The 13,427-nt window shown below is 59.2% G+C and overlaps 1 protein-coding gene across 5 annotated transcripts in view; it reads left to right on the top strand.

The window, feature by feature from the left end:
* Appl2 (adaptor protein, phosphotyrosine interacting with PH domain and leucine zipper 2) overlaps positions 1-13,117 on the top strand; it is a 35,561-nt gene extending 22,444 nt beyond the window's left edge. For 3 of the 5 annotated variants that reach the window (XM_003461734.5, XM_063255496.1, XM_063255494.1), the window contains 13 exons: positions 709-791; positions 1,151-1,309; positions 1,835-2,023; positions 2,553-2,595; positions 2,676-2,732; positions 2,808-2,896; positions 5,785-5,943; positions 6,044-6,096; positions 7,449-7,623; positions 10,153-10,189; positions 10,416-10,556; positions 11,122-11,169; positions 12,191-13,117. In XM_003461734.5, coding sequence (XP_003461782.1) covers positions 709-791; positions 1,151-1,309; positions 1,835-2,023; positions 2,553-2,595; positions 2,676-2,732; positions 2,808-2,896; positions 5,785-5,943; positions 6,044-6,096; positions 7,449-7,623; positions 10,153-10,189; positions 10,416-10,556; positions 11,122-11,169; positions 12,191-12,325 — 1,368 coding nt within the window. In that variant the 3' untranslated portion in view covers positions 12,326-13,117. The remainder of the gene's footprint in view (positions 1-708; positions 792-1,150; positions 1,310-1,834; positions 2,024-2,552; positions 2,596-2,675; positions 2,733-2,807; positions 2,897-5,784; positions 5,944-6,043; positions 6,097-7,448; positions 7,624-10,152; positions 10,190-10,415; positions 10,557-11,121; positions 11,170-12,190) is intronic. The other 2 variants (XM_063255497.1, XM_063255495.1) reach the window with 2 other exon arrangements.
* Positions 13,118-13,427: the final 310 nt, after the last annotated feature.

The raw sequence follows: 13,427 nt of genomic DNA, 5'->3' as shown, positions 1-13,427 counted from the left end.
GTCCAGGTTTCCTGAAGAGTGGAAGGCTGAGCTTTCCAGAGCGGTGTTGGGTCTTGTCCAGGGTGCCCAGAAATGTTCTTGTCCCCCACTTTCGGTGTGTGTCGTGCTGGGGGTGCCGGGTCCGAGGCCTTCTGGGAAGGGAGGGCCCTCCAGGAGCCCAGGAAGGAAGGGTCCCAAACCCAGCAGCTGCATTTTCAGCCCGCGTGGTCCCCAAGCGTCCTGGAGGCCACCGTCCCCTGGCAGAGAAAGTATCCATCGCAGACCACTGGGTGGCAGGAGGGCCCTGTGCTCTCTGCGCACAACCCCTTGCGCCCGTCACCCTGGAGAGCGGCTTTCAGAGGCTTCTAGCCCCAGCTCCCTCTGTGCTGAACCTCTTGGCCCACCCCTCACCCGTGCACAGCTTGGGTGTGCTGGTGCCACGTGGCTGCAGGCGGGGGCATCCGAGTTGGGCAGGAGCGACTGCTTGTCAGTTTTTTGCTGGGGTGAGCATGTCCAGCCCCACACACTGGCCTGTGCAGGGGTGGCTCCTTGTCGGCCACACAGCAGCACCCCTTTGGGACTTGGGGAGTCACCTGCTGGTGTGCCCGCTCAACAGCTGCCAGCAGTACAGACAAACACCCTGCTCAGCTGCCCTGCTGCCACCCCACATGCAGGGAACCCAGTGATTGCCCCCTGGGGTGATTTCGGGGCTCCACCGCTGTCTTTCAGATCAGCTTCTTTAAGAAGGGAGCGGAGATGTTCTCCCAAAGCATGGACAGCTTCCTGTCCTCCGGGGCTGACATGGTGCAAAGGTAATGTGGCCCGGTGGGGTGCTGTGGGCCTGCCGCACTCCCTGCTGAGACCACGTCCCGAGGGTGGTGGCGCACGCCTGAGATCCCAGCACGTGGGAGGCTGAGGCAGGAGGAAGTTTTATGCCTGTGCAGGTGGGCACCACCATGCCGGGCAATGGGATGCCTTAGAACAAGCTGTGGGCATTGCACAGCTGTGTGCTGTGACCTCCAAGGTTGGGGACTGGGTTGGACGATGCGGAGCCAGCGGCTCCGTCCCTCAGGCAGGCAGCTTCAAGGGCAGTGAGGCCCCCCATCCCTGCTTTGTAGCAGTTCTGGGTAGGCCTGGGTCCAGTGACTGACCTGTCGCCGTCCATCTGAAGCATCCAGGCAGAGCTGGAAGAGGAAGCGGAGCAGATGCGGGCGTCGCAGCAGGAGCTGCTGTCTGTGGATGAGTCTGTGTACATCCCAGACTTTGACGGGGCTGCCCCCGAGGTCAACCGGAACCTCATCCAGAAGGCCGGCTACCTCAACCTGCGAAAGTGGGTGCCTCCTCTAAGCCCCATTCCCAGGAAGCGGCCCCGAGCCCCAGGAGGGTGGGGACACTGGGGAGAAACCCTGCACCCCTGCCCAGCCACCACAGCCTCTGGATGGCACAGGGAGAGAGCAGAGCCCAGTGGTGCCAGGGCTCCAGGATGCTCCCCTCCCTGGCGGCCACTCTCAGCTGCCGCCTGTAGAGAAGTTGAGCTTGTAGCCTTCGGGGACCTGAAGCCACACGTCCCCCTTAGAAACCACACAGACCCTGCAGTTTGCCAGGCTCCTGCCTGTCTCCCCAGGCAGCACGTTAGACGGGAACCATCTCCAGGGGCACAGCCGTGGCTGGGACTCGGGTCCCTGCGATGCCGGCCCAGAGCTGCCCTGGGGTTGGCACTGCCAGCGGGAGCCGCGCCCACCGTCCCTCAGTCACTCGTGTGACCTGGCTCTGTGGAAACAGGGTGGCCATAGAGCGTGGAAGGCCTCGTGCTTCCTTCTCGGTGCTGACACCTCCCGCCGCTCCCTTCCCACAGCAGGACGGGGCTGGTGAGCACCAGCTGGGAGCGGCTCTACTTCTTCACCCAGGGCGGGAACCTGATGTGCCAGCCCCGGGGCGCCGTGGCCGGCGGGCTCATCCAGGACCTGGACAACTGCTCGGTGATGGCGGTGGACTGCGAGGACAGGCGCTACTGCTTCCAGATCACAGCGCCCAACGGGAAATCGTACGCCTCAGGGTGGCCGGGGACAGGCCCCCTCTGGGACTTGGGACCTTCAGGGACAGCAGTCGTTGGTTCACATAGCTCCTCAGGCTCAGGCCCGGTGAGGGTCTCCTCCGCCTTGGGAGGAGAGGTGGCCTGCATGTCCTAGGGGACAGAGCTGGGGACGTCACCTCTGCAGGCTGGCCGGGTCTCGGGGTCCTCACCCACCAGACAGGGGTGAGATCGGTGTTTCTCGAGTGTCCTCAATGAGAGGAACAAAGGAAGCAGCAGAGCCCTCCCACAGCTGCGGCCCTGACACCGCTGTCACCCGCCTGGCCTGGTCCTCCCATCGTCCACTTAGCTGTCAGAGGCAGCACTGAGTCCCTGGACGTGGGTGGAGGCCCGCAGGCTGACAGCATGCAGTCCCTGGGGGAGGCAGCCTGGGCTCGGAGGGAGAGCTCTGCCCAGGCCCGGGTCCCGGTGCTGGCTGAGCCAGCATGGGTCACCCCGGTCCGGAGGAGCCGAGGTGCTGACGGGCCGTGGCTTGTTCCAGGGGAATCATCCTCCAGGCGGAGAGCAGAAAGGAATACGAAGAGGTAACCGGCACCCTGCCTTGGCTCGCCTCCCCACCCCGGGCGCGGTGACTCTGGGGCTCAGGGCTTCTCTCCCCCTGCAGTGGATCTGCACCATCCACAACATCTCCAGGCAGATCTACCTGACTGAGGACCCCGAGGTAATGAGGGTCCCCCCAGGACCGGCTCCCCGGTGCCCCCACCCCGCCCGCTGAGCTGTGTCACCGGGGTTCCAGGCCGTGGCCATCAGGCTGAACCAGCCGGCTCTGCAGGCGGTGACACCCATCACGAGTCTGAGCAAGAAACAAGGAAGCTCCGGCCCCAGGTAACCAGGACAGGGAGGCAGCATGGGGGGCCGGGCTCTGGGGGAGCTGGGAGCAGCTGTCACGGACCCCCTGCCCCGCCCTGACCGGCGCAGCTCCCCCAGTGAGACAGGAGACGCTCTTGTGGGCAACAGTTAACTGCTGCTTTATTTACACGGGCTCTGGTTTATATATTTGGCCGTGACCAATCACAGGCTGCCACGAGGAAGCAGGGCAGGAATGGGATGCAGGCTCTGGCTACTATATCCAGCTGTGGCCAATCAGGGGTTGCCACAGAGTCAGCACGGGGCGAATACGGAGTGAGCACGAGGTGCGCACGGGTTGGCTAATTTAGAGAGGGACGTAGCGCATTGTGGAAGCTGGCGTGGTCCTTAGTCCCGGGTGGGGTATGGTATGTTGAGCGCCTGTGCCCAACACCGCCCCCTGCCCCGGTCTACACCACAGACTAGTGGTGTGGCCAGGATTGAAACCAGCCTCCTCGTGCCAGCGTACCCCCCGGGCCAGCATCCCCGGGCCAGGCTGCTGAGGTCTGAGCCACGGAGGCTTGTGTCACAGGTCCCGCCAGGCAGGAGCCCTCCCGCCACTTCTTAAGAGCTTCCACAAAGCACCATAAGCAAGAAATATGCGCTCTGGGATGGCCCCGGGTGTCCTGCTGCTGAGTTCCGTCCCGCGGCCCCCTCTCCCGGATGATTCTCCTGCCACAGTCTGGTTTCTGTTTTTAGTTGTTTTGTTTTTGTCTTTTTTGAGATAGGGTCTCGCTATGCAGGTCAGGCTGGCCCCAAACTCACTTTGTGGCCCAGGCTGGCCTCATACTTGCAGCAATCCTCCTGCCTCAGCCTCCCGAGCGCTGGGCTTAAGGTGTGCACCACCACCCGGCTCTGCCTCAACCTCTTAAATATTGTGATAACAAGTGTCCCACCACACCTGCAAAAATTTTATTTTTTTAAATGATGAAATCATCTTTTGTGTGTCCATGTGACTGCCCAGGCCTGCTCTGCACTCGTGCTGTTTTCAGGTGAACTTGCTTTTATTTTTATACGTAGGTCTACATTTTGTTTGTTTGTCTGTTTGTTGATCTTTCTGAGGCAGGGTCTCATCATGCAGTTCAGGCTGGCCTCGAGCTCACTTTGCAGCCCAAGTTGGCTTCGAACTCCCAACGATCCTCCTGCCTCAGCCTCCCAAGTGCTGAGGTTTTCTTAACCTAAGTGCGCAGGATTCCATCACTTACTGTTAGATGTTGAGTGTTTTGGGCACCTCCTCCTCCGCTGTTGTAGTTCCTGGTTAAGGTTTCTGTGCAGAGAGCTCCACTGCCCGCTGAGCCCGGCTTCCTGGTCCGGTCTCCAGCTCCACTCTTGCTGGGTGGGTGGTGGCACTGTTCCTGGGCTCACAGAACTGCAACACGCAGAAGGAGGACACGCAGAAGCTGGGCTGGTTGAGAGCTGGTGCCCACTGAGGAATCAGGCCTGGAGGAGGAGCGACAGCTGTCACTTGGCCTAGGCGGACACACACTGCAGGACACAGTGTGAACCACTGGCCAGCGGGGGAAGGGCAGGCAGGGCGCTTTCGAGGATGGCAGAGCTGGGAACCCAGGAAGAGCTGATGGCTCTGGTCCAGGATGCAGAGGAAAGGACCGGGCAGGGGCCGAGCCAGGAGCTCCGCAGCATGAGAGTGACCAGGGGAAGGATGGGCCTGAGCAGGCCCAACACCTGGAGGGCCGAGAGGAGCAGCACCTGCACATCTGAGCAGCGGAGACCGAGATAATCTGCGATGGCCCCCAGAGGTGCTCCAGGGACAGGCAGCGCCCTTTCCAGCCAGGGCTGAGGCTGCAGGCACCCTTGACCCCGTGTCACTTTCGTCCAGAGCACCCAGCGGCTCCCTGGACTAAGGTCGAGTTCTCGACTCTAGCTACTGATGTCACCGGGCTCACGCCACACGGCCGTCTGGGAGCCAGCAGCCTGGACCTTCTCTCTCAGCTTCTCACACGGCTGCCTGCCCAGCGACTGCTCACTGTGACATGGAGGCCGCCGCCTCCCTGCCCCCTAGTGGCCGGATCCCTTCGCTGGTAACCGTGGTGTCTGGACTTGGTCACCTCCAAGGATCCCTGCAGAGCCGGGCTCCAGGCCTGCGAGTGGTGTGGCCTCTGTCTGGGTCCCGTAGGGGACTGCCTGTCACATCACTGCCTCCTGCAGCATGGTCCATTACTGACACGTGTGAGAAACTCAAACACATCCACACAGACACGTCCAGGGTGCTGAAAGGTCACCGAGGGCTTTTCACTGTCCACACCACCAAAGAAGTGAAAGCCCTGCCACGCCCTTTGCCCTGGAAGGAGTCTTCAGTCCGGCTGGAGGGGAGATGTGACCGCAGCGCTGAGACGCCTGGCGCCTGGCTGTCACTGTGCTCTGTGCACGCTGTTCAGGGGCCACTGTCCCAGCACCTGGGAGCACAGGACTCGCCGGGAAGTCTCAGGGCTCGGGGAAGGAGGATTTGTGCGGGCGCTGGCCTTGGCAGGGGCAGAGCCAGCTGGAGGTGTCGCTGCAGTGCAGGGGGCATTGACGGGGGAGCTGGGAAGCAGGGCCAGACTCCGATGACTGCTGGTGTCCGTCCCCATGAAACAGTGCCCAGGCCGGGGCACTTTCTCCTCCAGCTGACACTCTTGGGTGCCCACCGATGACCCTGCCAGCCATCAATGACAGACACGGCCTGGCACTGAGATGCTGTCCCCCAGTCGTTACCCAGGCCGGTGTGGGGTGGAGAGGGTGGGCTCACAGCCCTGAGAGGAGGGGGCACAGTGGGGCTCCTGGAAGCCTTGTATCTCCACATGTAAAAGCCACAACAGTGACCAAGCGGCTCAGTGTCCTTGCTGTTTTCTCCTCCCATGTCACCTCAGCCAGAGCCCGAAGCATGCGGAGCTGGCGAACGAGGGGGGTGTCCCCAGGGCAGCAGCCGCAGCCCCAGACGCCGAGCAGCTGATCGCCCCCGGGACGCCCATTCAGTTTGACATCGTGCTTCCCGCCACAGAATTCCTGGACCAGAACCGAGGTGGCAGGTAGGGCATAGGAGGGCTCCAGAGGAGGGGAAGTCGCGTCTCCATCCGGCCCACGGCCAGAGACCCCGAGTGTCTACCCAGCTGACTCCTCTTCCCCCAGGCGGACCAACCCTTTCGGCGAGAGCGAGGACAACACGTTTCCAGAGGCGGAAGGTCAGTGACCGGCAGGGTGAGCTGCCTCCATCCCCTGTACCCAAGGACGGGCCAGCGGAGGGACAGGTGACATCGGTGTTCGTTCCTGAGATGTAGAACTGGGACGAGGGGTTGAAATTGTGACCCCGTTTGCTGTTCCCTGGAGAGTTGTTAACAGGTGTGGCCCGGCAGGTCTCGGGTCGCCGTTCCCCTGGGGACGGCAGTGCTGTCAGGTCTCGGGCTGGTGTCCGTCCCCATGAAACAGATTTGAGGAGGGTGAAATGACCACACCGATGCGCAGAGTTGGTGAAGGACAGTTTCATATTAGAAAAGCACAGACAACAGGGTTCAGCATTAAAAGTAGATAAGTGTACGCTGTTCAAATTTAGGTTTGGGGCAGGGGATTTGGCTCAGTGGCACAAGTGCCTGCCTGGCAAATGTGAGGCCGTGAGTTCAATCCCCAGCACTGAAAGGAAGAACAGTTAGGTTTTCACTGTGGACCTGCAGTCTTAAAATGTACTGAGGAGCATGCGGGGTGGGGGCCGCCCAAATCGCGTTCCCCCGGGGGGCCAGCGCGGTGAGGAGCCGTCGGCTCCTGGCTGGCCACATCCTCCCGGCACAGGCCACTTGTTTCCATCGGAGCCTTAGTTCAGAATGTGCATTCCTTAAAGGCTTTAGGTGAAGGGAAGCGAGTGAGCTGGCCCTGAGGTGCGGAGCTGCCCTTACCTAACCCAGCACCAGAAAACACATTCAGGCTTGTGAGCGCCTGGGAGAGAGTTAACCGGGCGTCTTCCTAACCCCGTGCCAGGTCCCCGTGCCAGGTCCTGGTAAACGTGGTGTTTAGGAACGGGGTGAGGGGGGGAGAGGGCCCATGGCGTAAAGGATGGGCACACACTGGTCCTCTGGGAGAAAGGCTGCTTCTTACTCAAGCTCCCCTGGTCGCACTGTCACGGCTTCTGTCAGTCGCTCTGAGGCAGCACCGTTACCCAGAAGGCCATCAGCAGCCACAGGCCACCGCTTCCCAGCTCTGCCTGCTTCGGGGACATCACTGCCCCCAGTGACAAATGCGATGCTGGAGTGGGTTTCCTTCCAGGAGAGGCGTCTTCAGCGGCCCACGCGCTGGTGTCCTCGGCGTGGCAGCTGCACCCCTCCTGAGTCCCTAGGGGGCGTCCGGGTGCCACCACCTCACTCACAGAGGACGGGAGCGTCTGCGCTACAGCAGCCACGCACAGGCCCAGGGGTCTGATCTGACGGGATGCCCCCCCATCAGATGCCCACGTGACCAGCAAGGGAAGCCCACTGCTCGCTGCTCCAGGGCAGGTGGCCCAGCGGCCAGGCCGGGGCAGGACCCTGAGCGCCTCCCCGTCTTGCAGATTCGCTTCTGCAGCAGATGTTCGTGGTTCGGTTCCTGGGGTCGATGGCGGTTAAGACAGACAGCACCACGGAAGTGATTTACGAAGCCATGAGGCAGGTGCTGGCTGCAAGAGCCATCCACAACATCTTCCGGATGACCGAGTCCCACCTGATGGTCACCAGCCAGGCTCTCAGGTGCTTGCTTTTTTTGTTGTAGTTATTACGTCTGAGACATAGGGTCTCCCTGTGTAGTCTGGACTAGCGTTGAACTCACTGTGTAGCCCAGGCTGGCCTCAAACTCAGGGTGACCCTCCTGCCTCAGCCTCCTGTGCTGGGATTATGGTGTGTGTCACCTTGCCCAACTTCTGGGGTACTTTCTGTCTCGTTGGCAAGGCCCCTTCCAGCTTCACCCCACACCTAGCGTTAGCACCTGGGGATCTGCTGCAGTGGGTGACATGAAGGTGCTGCTGTTTCGTACAAGATGCTCGTAAAGAGGAGAACTCGTGTCGGAATTCAGCGGCCAGTGAATGTGGGTAGAGTGCCCTTCTCTAAATGCTTGAGACCCAAAGCATTTGGATGTTTGGATTCTGGGGTTTTCCCGCCCAGATTTTGAAATATTTGCATGTATACAATGATATACCTTGGAGATGGAACCCAAGTCTCAACATGAAGTCTCAACATGGAATGCACACCGGAGGATTGCTGTTGGTTCGTTTCAAATTTCAGGCTAAGGACCCTCTACCTGCACAAGGTCTGCATAGACGCCGATGCCCTGGAGGCCTCTCTACCTTATCAGGTCTGGAGAGGGAAAGGTTTTGTTGGGTTTTTATTCAGAACTAAAAAATTAAAATTAACAATGATAAAAGAACATGAATCTGCCCAAAACACCTGGAGCACTAAAAGCACAGAATGGACTCTTTGTGGAGGGCAGAGAGGTTTCCGGTAGTGAGGTCCAGATGAGTGGATGGCAGCGGACACCAAGGGACAGTCCAGGGCCACACAGACCGGAGCAAGTCAGAGCTGACTGCTTTCAGAGCCGAGCAGTGAAAGTTTCTCTGTTAATTGTTGAGTTAATCGCACCGTGACAGGTCCTACTTTAGAGGACTGGATCAGGTTCACTTTTCTTACAGTAGCTTCTGGAAAAGCTTCGGTTCTGGGCAGGGCTCTCCCTTTGTATTTCCACAGGCCAGCGCTGTTTCAGAGCCAGGCTTTCTGGGTTATTCCCGGCCCTGGCGTCTGTGTAACCTCTGTTCCAAAGTTCCCTCGGCTGTAGCTTAACTGTCCTCAGCCCTCGTCCTGTCCGAGGGGCAGAGTTCGTGTGTCTCAAGCGCTCACAGCTGCCCGGCACACAGAAGTGCTCGGCAAATGCTGTCCTCAGGAAAGGAATTTAGGGACCTGGTCAGTGTGCCGCTGTCCCCCGAGCAACTGGAGACGCCGAGACAGGAGGCATCCAAGTGCAGGCCCAGCCAAGACTAGCGGGACCCAGTCTCCCCCTGGAGCACAGAAAGACTGGGGTAGAGCTCCATACCTCCTGGGTTATGGCTCCTGCTTCTGGTTCAGCTGCTGGTGTGAAACTGGCCAAAACAAAAAATAAAAGGGTCCTAGGGCTCCCCTTCATTCCCTTTCTCACTTACTGTGAGCCTATCATGAGAATTAGGTTATTGTGAACAAAATTTCACATGTGTTTTTAAGCCTTTCTGTATGTCCTGGACCTTACATAGAAATGTTTATTGCTCTTAGAATCAAAATCTATAGATTTGCCCCATCTAGACGTTTCGTTATCAGTGGAGTTATAATCATTGTTTTTGTAAACAGGAAAGGTTTTTGCTTTCACCTATAAACTTCACAGCAATCCCATAGTGACTGTAGCAGAACTTAGTGTTCCAGCATGTGCTTGGCGTAACAAGAGCCCTGGCACTAAAAAATATGTACGGGGATTACAAGCTGAATTCATCCCACGGTGGTGAAAGAGGGCTGTGGTCTTGTTCATCACTGGATGCCAAGTTTGCAAACAAAAATGAGATTTTGCCAAAGGCTTCCATTTGCAAATCAAACTGCAGACACACAGGTTGGCGAGCTGAGGTCCCACTGAATTTAAGTCAGCATTAAATTTTGCAGCACGGTCCCAAGGTGTGTGGCCTTGCCGGGAGGTGAAGCTTGAAATCTCGGTGAAGAATGTATTCCAGAATGTCTCCTGCAGTGTGACTCCTCTTGTGTTTATACTAAGAGGGAGTGCTTTTGTCCAGCCCCTTACTGTTCTCTCCCCTCACCTATGTATTTGTTTAAAGTTAAAATTAGGGCTGGCTGTGGTGGCTCACACCTGTTATTCCGGCACTCGGGAGGCTGAGGCAGGAGGATGGTTGTGAGTTCCAGACCAGGCTGGGCTACCGAATATATTAGTGCGAGGCCAGCCTGAACCGCATAGTGAGATCCTGTCTCAAAAAAAAAAAAAAAAAAAGTTACATTTAGAGTAATTCGGGAGCACTCCGGGGGAGTTCAGTACCAGCGACCGTCTGTTGGGGGAGGCTGTGCCGTCTCTGATCTGTCCGCATACCAGTACACAGTGCTGCTGCTTGGATGCGCGCAGGTCGCTGTGGGTTTGCTCTGTGGGCTCCGTCAGCACAGCAGTGGGCTGCACGGGGCCCGGCAGCGGCAGCGAAGCCAGCACAGGGCCACGGGGGTGTGCTCCGTGTGTGTGACGCAGTGAATCCCTTCAAATTTCAGGCTGATCGATCCTCAGACCCAAGTGTCCAGGGCCAACGTAAGTACAGCGTCCCTCGGTACCTGCTTCAGGCCCAGCAGTGACAGGTACCTGGCAGAGCCCCTCATAACCAGCAGCCCAGGGCAGCACATGTGCCATGGGTTCGCCTTCCATGGCCGCCCTAGAGTAGCCCCTTCCCCGCTTTCCGGGGCCCTGCCACCCCGGCTGTCTGTCCTGGCTCCCGCGGTTGGTGACAGCTCGGCTTGCTGTGTTCCTCTCCCCCCAGTTTGAACTCTCCAGCATCACCCAGTTCGCCGCTCATCAGGAGAACAAGAGGCTGTTCGGCTTTGTCACCCGCCTGCCTGAGTCCACGGGAGAAGAGGCCCTGAGCACGTACATCTTCGAAAGCAACTCGGAAGGCGAGAAGGTCTGGTTTGTGTGTTAATTTGTAGGGCTCAGTGCGGACATGTCCGGTTTTTAATGGGACATTGGGGGTAGGAGCCGTGTCCCCAGCTGTCCAGGTGACCGTCCCTCGGGCCTCCTGCAACCCTGCTGCAGGGACGTGGGGTGCATTGCAGTCTCCGCAGGGGAGCACACACCTGCCACAGAGGGCGAGGAGGCGGCGGCATGGGGCCATGAGCTGTTTGTGGGACATGTTGTAAAATCTTGAAGCTGCGCTTCACATTTGCCCTGCAAAATTAAAATCTAGGCAGATCTTTACACTGGACAGTAGTCTCGGGGCAAGCCAGGCAGGAGACGCCGGGAACGTGCATCCAGCCTGACAAGGCCCAGAGCACGCCTGGCCCGTAGAACCCACCCGCATGGACCCCGAGGTCCCCAGAGCCGGGCGCCTGCACTGCCAGCCGCACAGGCAAGGCACCCGCCACCTCCCGAGTGGACGGTGGCCTCACCGTGCTCCTGGATCATCTTTTCCCTGAAATGCTGATCCTTTCCTTCTTTGCTAAACGCACTGCTTTTCTTGTTTTTTGCAGATATGTTATGCTGTTAATTTGGGGAAAGAAATTATTGAGGCCCAGAAGGTAAGGCGCACGTTCGTGCTAGGACCTCTGTCCACACGGGAAGACCACTGTCGAGTTGGAAAGCCGAGCTCCCTAGGTGGAGTGGGGTAGCGTGCGTTTCCAGAGCTTTCTAACCCCGCCCCCCGCGGTCTGGCTCTGCTAACACAGCCACGCTCGCTAACCAGGCCCTGCCCCGGCGCCTGCTGCCTGCCTCGCCTCTGCACTGCTGGCTGGAGCTCCCACTCACTACCAGGACACAAACCCATGTCCCCAGCGCGTGGCCCAGGCCTGTAGCCCCGACAGTCCCAGTCCCTAGAACCCACCCCTCCTGTCTCGCGGCCACGTGTCCCCCAGCAAAGCTCGGGAGCCTGGTTAGTGGAGGGACAGACACGCTCCCTCGCCCCTGCCTCTGCCGTGTGTGGCCGACGGTCCAACACGAGGGCTGAGTGTGGTTCGCCTGACGGGAGCGGGGTTTCTGAGTCTGAGGCAGTAATGTGTGGGTAGCAGCTACCCTGCCGGTATGGCAGGGTCACCAGGGAGGGCAGGTGCCCAGTGCAGGCACCACGGCACACACAGCATGACTGCCAGTGGGGTGGCTCAGAGCCAGACCTCCTTCTCCTGCTAGCCCTTACTGTCAGGCCTGGCGACTGTCACCACCCGTCCCCTGCCCCATGCTGTGCCCTCAAGGGAGTAGGCCAGTGAGTGGATGAGCGTGCACACACCCAGCTCCGTGCTCCTGAGCCAGGCACCGGTGTCTAAGGAACGGAAGGCCAAGGCTGCGAGCCCGGCCTCTGCAGGAGAGGATAAGGGACTGGCTGTGTGAGCGGCGTTCAGCCCAGAGGGAAACCGAGCCTGAGTCCAGCAGTTTCCGAGCCTCGAGGGGCCCGAGCTGAAAAGCCACAGGCGAGCGCGGAGGACGAGCCAGGTGGCCCGCACTGAGAGCCAGGGGTCACGTGCATCTTAAGCCTGTCTTCTCTCTCTCTCTCTCTCTCTCTCTCTCCCCCTCTTCCTCTCCTGCCCTCTCAAACTCGCCTAACTTCAGGACCCACAAGCACTGGCCCGACTAATGCTGTCTGTGCCGCTAACCCATGACGGGAAGTACGTGCTGCTAAGCGATCACACGGACGACAGTGACGGAGGCCCGGGCGGGAGCAGAGGCGCCGAGTCCGAGGCCTGACTGGCCGGCCGTGTGCGGGCTGGGGCTCGGCCTCAAGGGTTTGCACCTTCTCTGCCGCACAGGCGCACGACCGGGTTTCGGGGTGTTGATGCGCGCACCCCTCCCGCCTTCGCCCGCGCCTGGCCGAAGCCTGCGCCTGCACCCGGTGCCTTAGGTGCTTCCGGCGATGCGGCCTCGGACTGTGCCGTGGGCCCCCGGACCCAGCTGTCGGAAGCAGAGGTCAGCACTCCTGTGTCCGGCGTCCTTTTTTTAAGAATGGCAGAGGCCCTGATTGACAGTTTGATACCTACACTTTCCTGTTAATAGCATCTATTTTTGTATGTGAATGAGCTTTAAGTGCCTGTTGTTCTTAAGAGTGTACTGAAAACCAGCTCGCCTCGCGGGCCCGGGCCCAGGCCCAGCGCGGTGGCCGCGTGTGCACCAGCCATCAAGTGGCTCTCCCCTGGGAGCTGCCCAAGCAGCACGGACACGAAGGCCGAAAGGAGCTTCGGATCTTGGGGACGTGACTGCATCAGTGGCCATTCGCCACCGGTGTTTTCCTCTTCTGAGCCAGACCCTTCTCAAGGACGGGCCGATGAAACCCCAAACTCACCCGAAGCAGAGTGAGCAGGGTGCACTTCTGTTCCACTGTGGTCATCAGGTTCCTGGAGCCCGGCCCACCCCACAATCCCCCAACCCCACAACCTCCCAGCCAGGCTTAGGGATAAAGGTCTTGGACTGTGCGCGGCGTGTACCTGTAACAAGTGCAGCAGACTGTTGTGACCTGTGTAATAAATTGACTTAGCCACGAAAGCAGCAGTGCTCTCTGCCCTCGTTACTTCCCAGAATGCCCTGTGGGGGAGCAGAGGGAGCCCCTGGCATGGAGGTTAACAAAATTACAGCAGACGGGACCGACTGCTCCCAAACACCTTTGTTCAATGGGTACAACACCATTTTTATTTTACTTCAATGTTTTTACTTTGTTATGTTTTATGTTACTTGTTAAATTTAATATTTTATTATTTTGGTTAAGACAAGGTCCTACTATGCAGGTCAGGCTGGCCTCAGATTTGGCAGAGGTCCTTCTGCATCGGCCTCCCGAGTGCTGGGGCTGCAGCCAGGT

The sequence above is a fragment of the Cavia porcellus genome, unplaced genomic scaffold, assembly GCF_034190915.1.
Source record: "Cavia porcellus strain 051 isolate PalLab524CR breed Dunkin Hartley unplaced genomic scaffold, mCavPor4.1 scaffold_8, whole genome shotgun sequence".
Taxonomy (NCBI): Eukaryota; Metazoa; Chordata; class Mammalia; order Rodentia; family Caviidae; genus Cavia; species Cavia porcellus.
The sequence above is the reverse complement of the archived record's forward strand: the minus strand, read 5'-3'. Positions and strand labels throughout refer to the sequence as shown.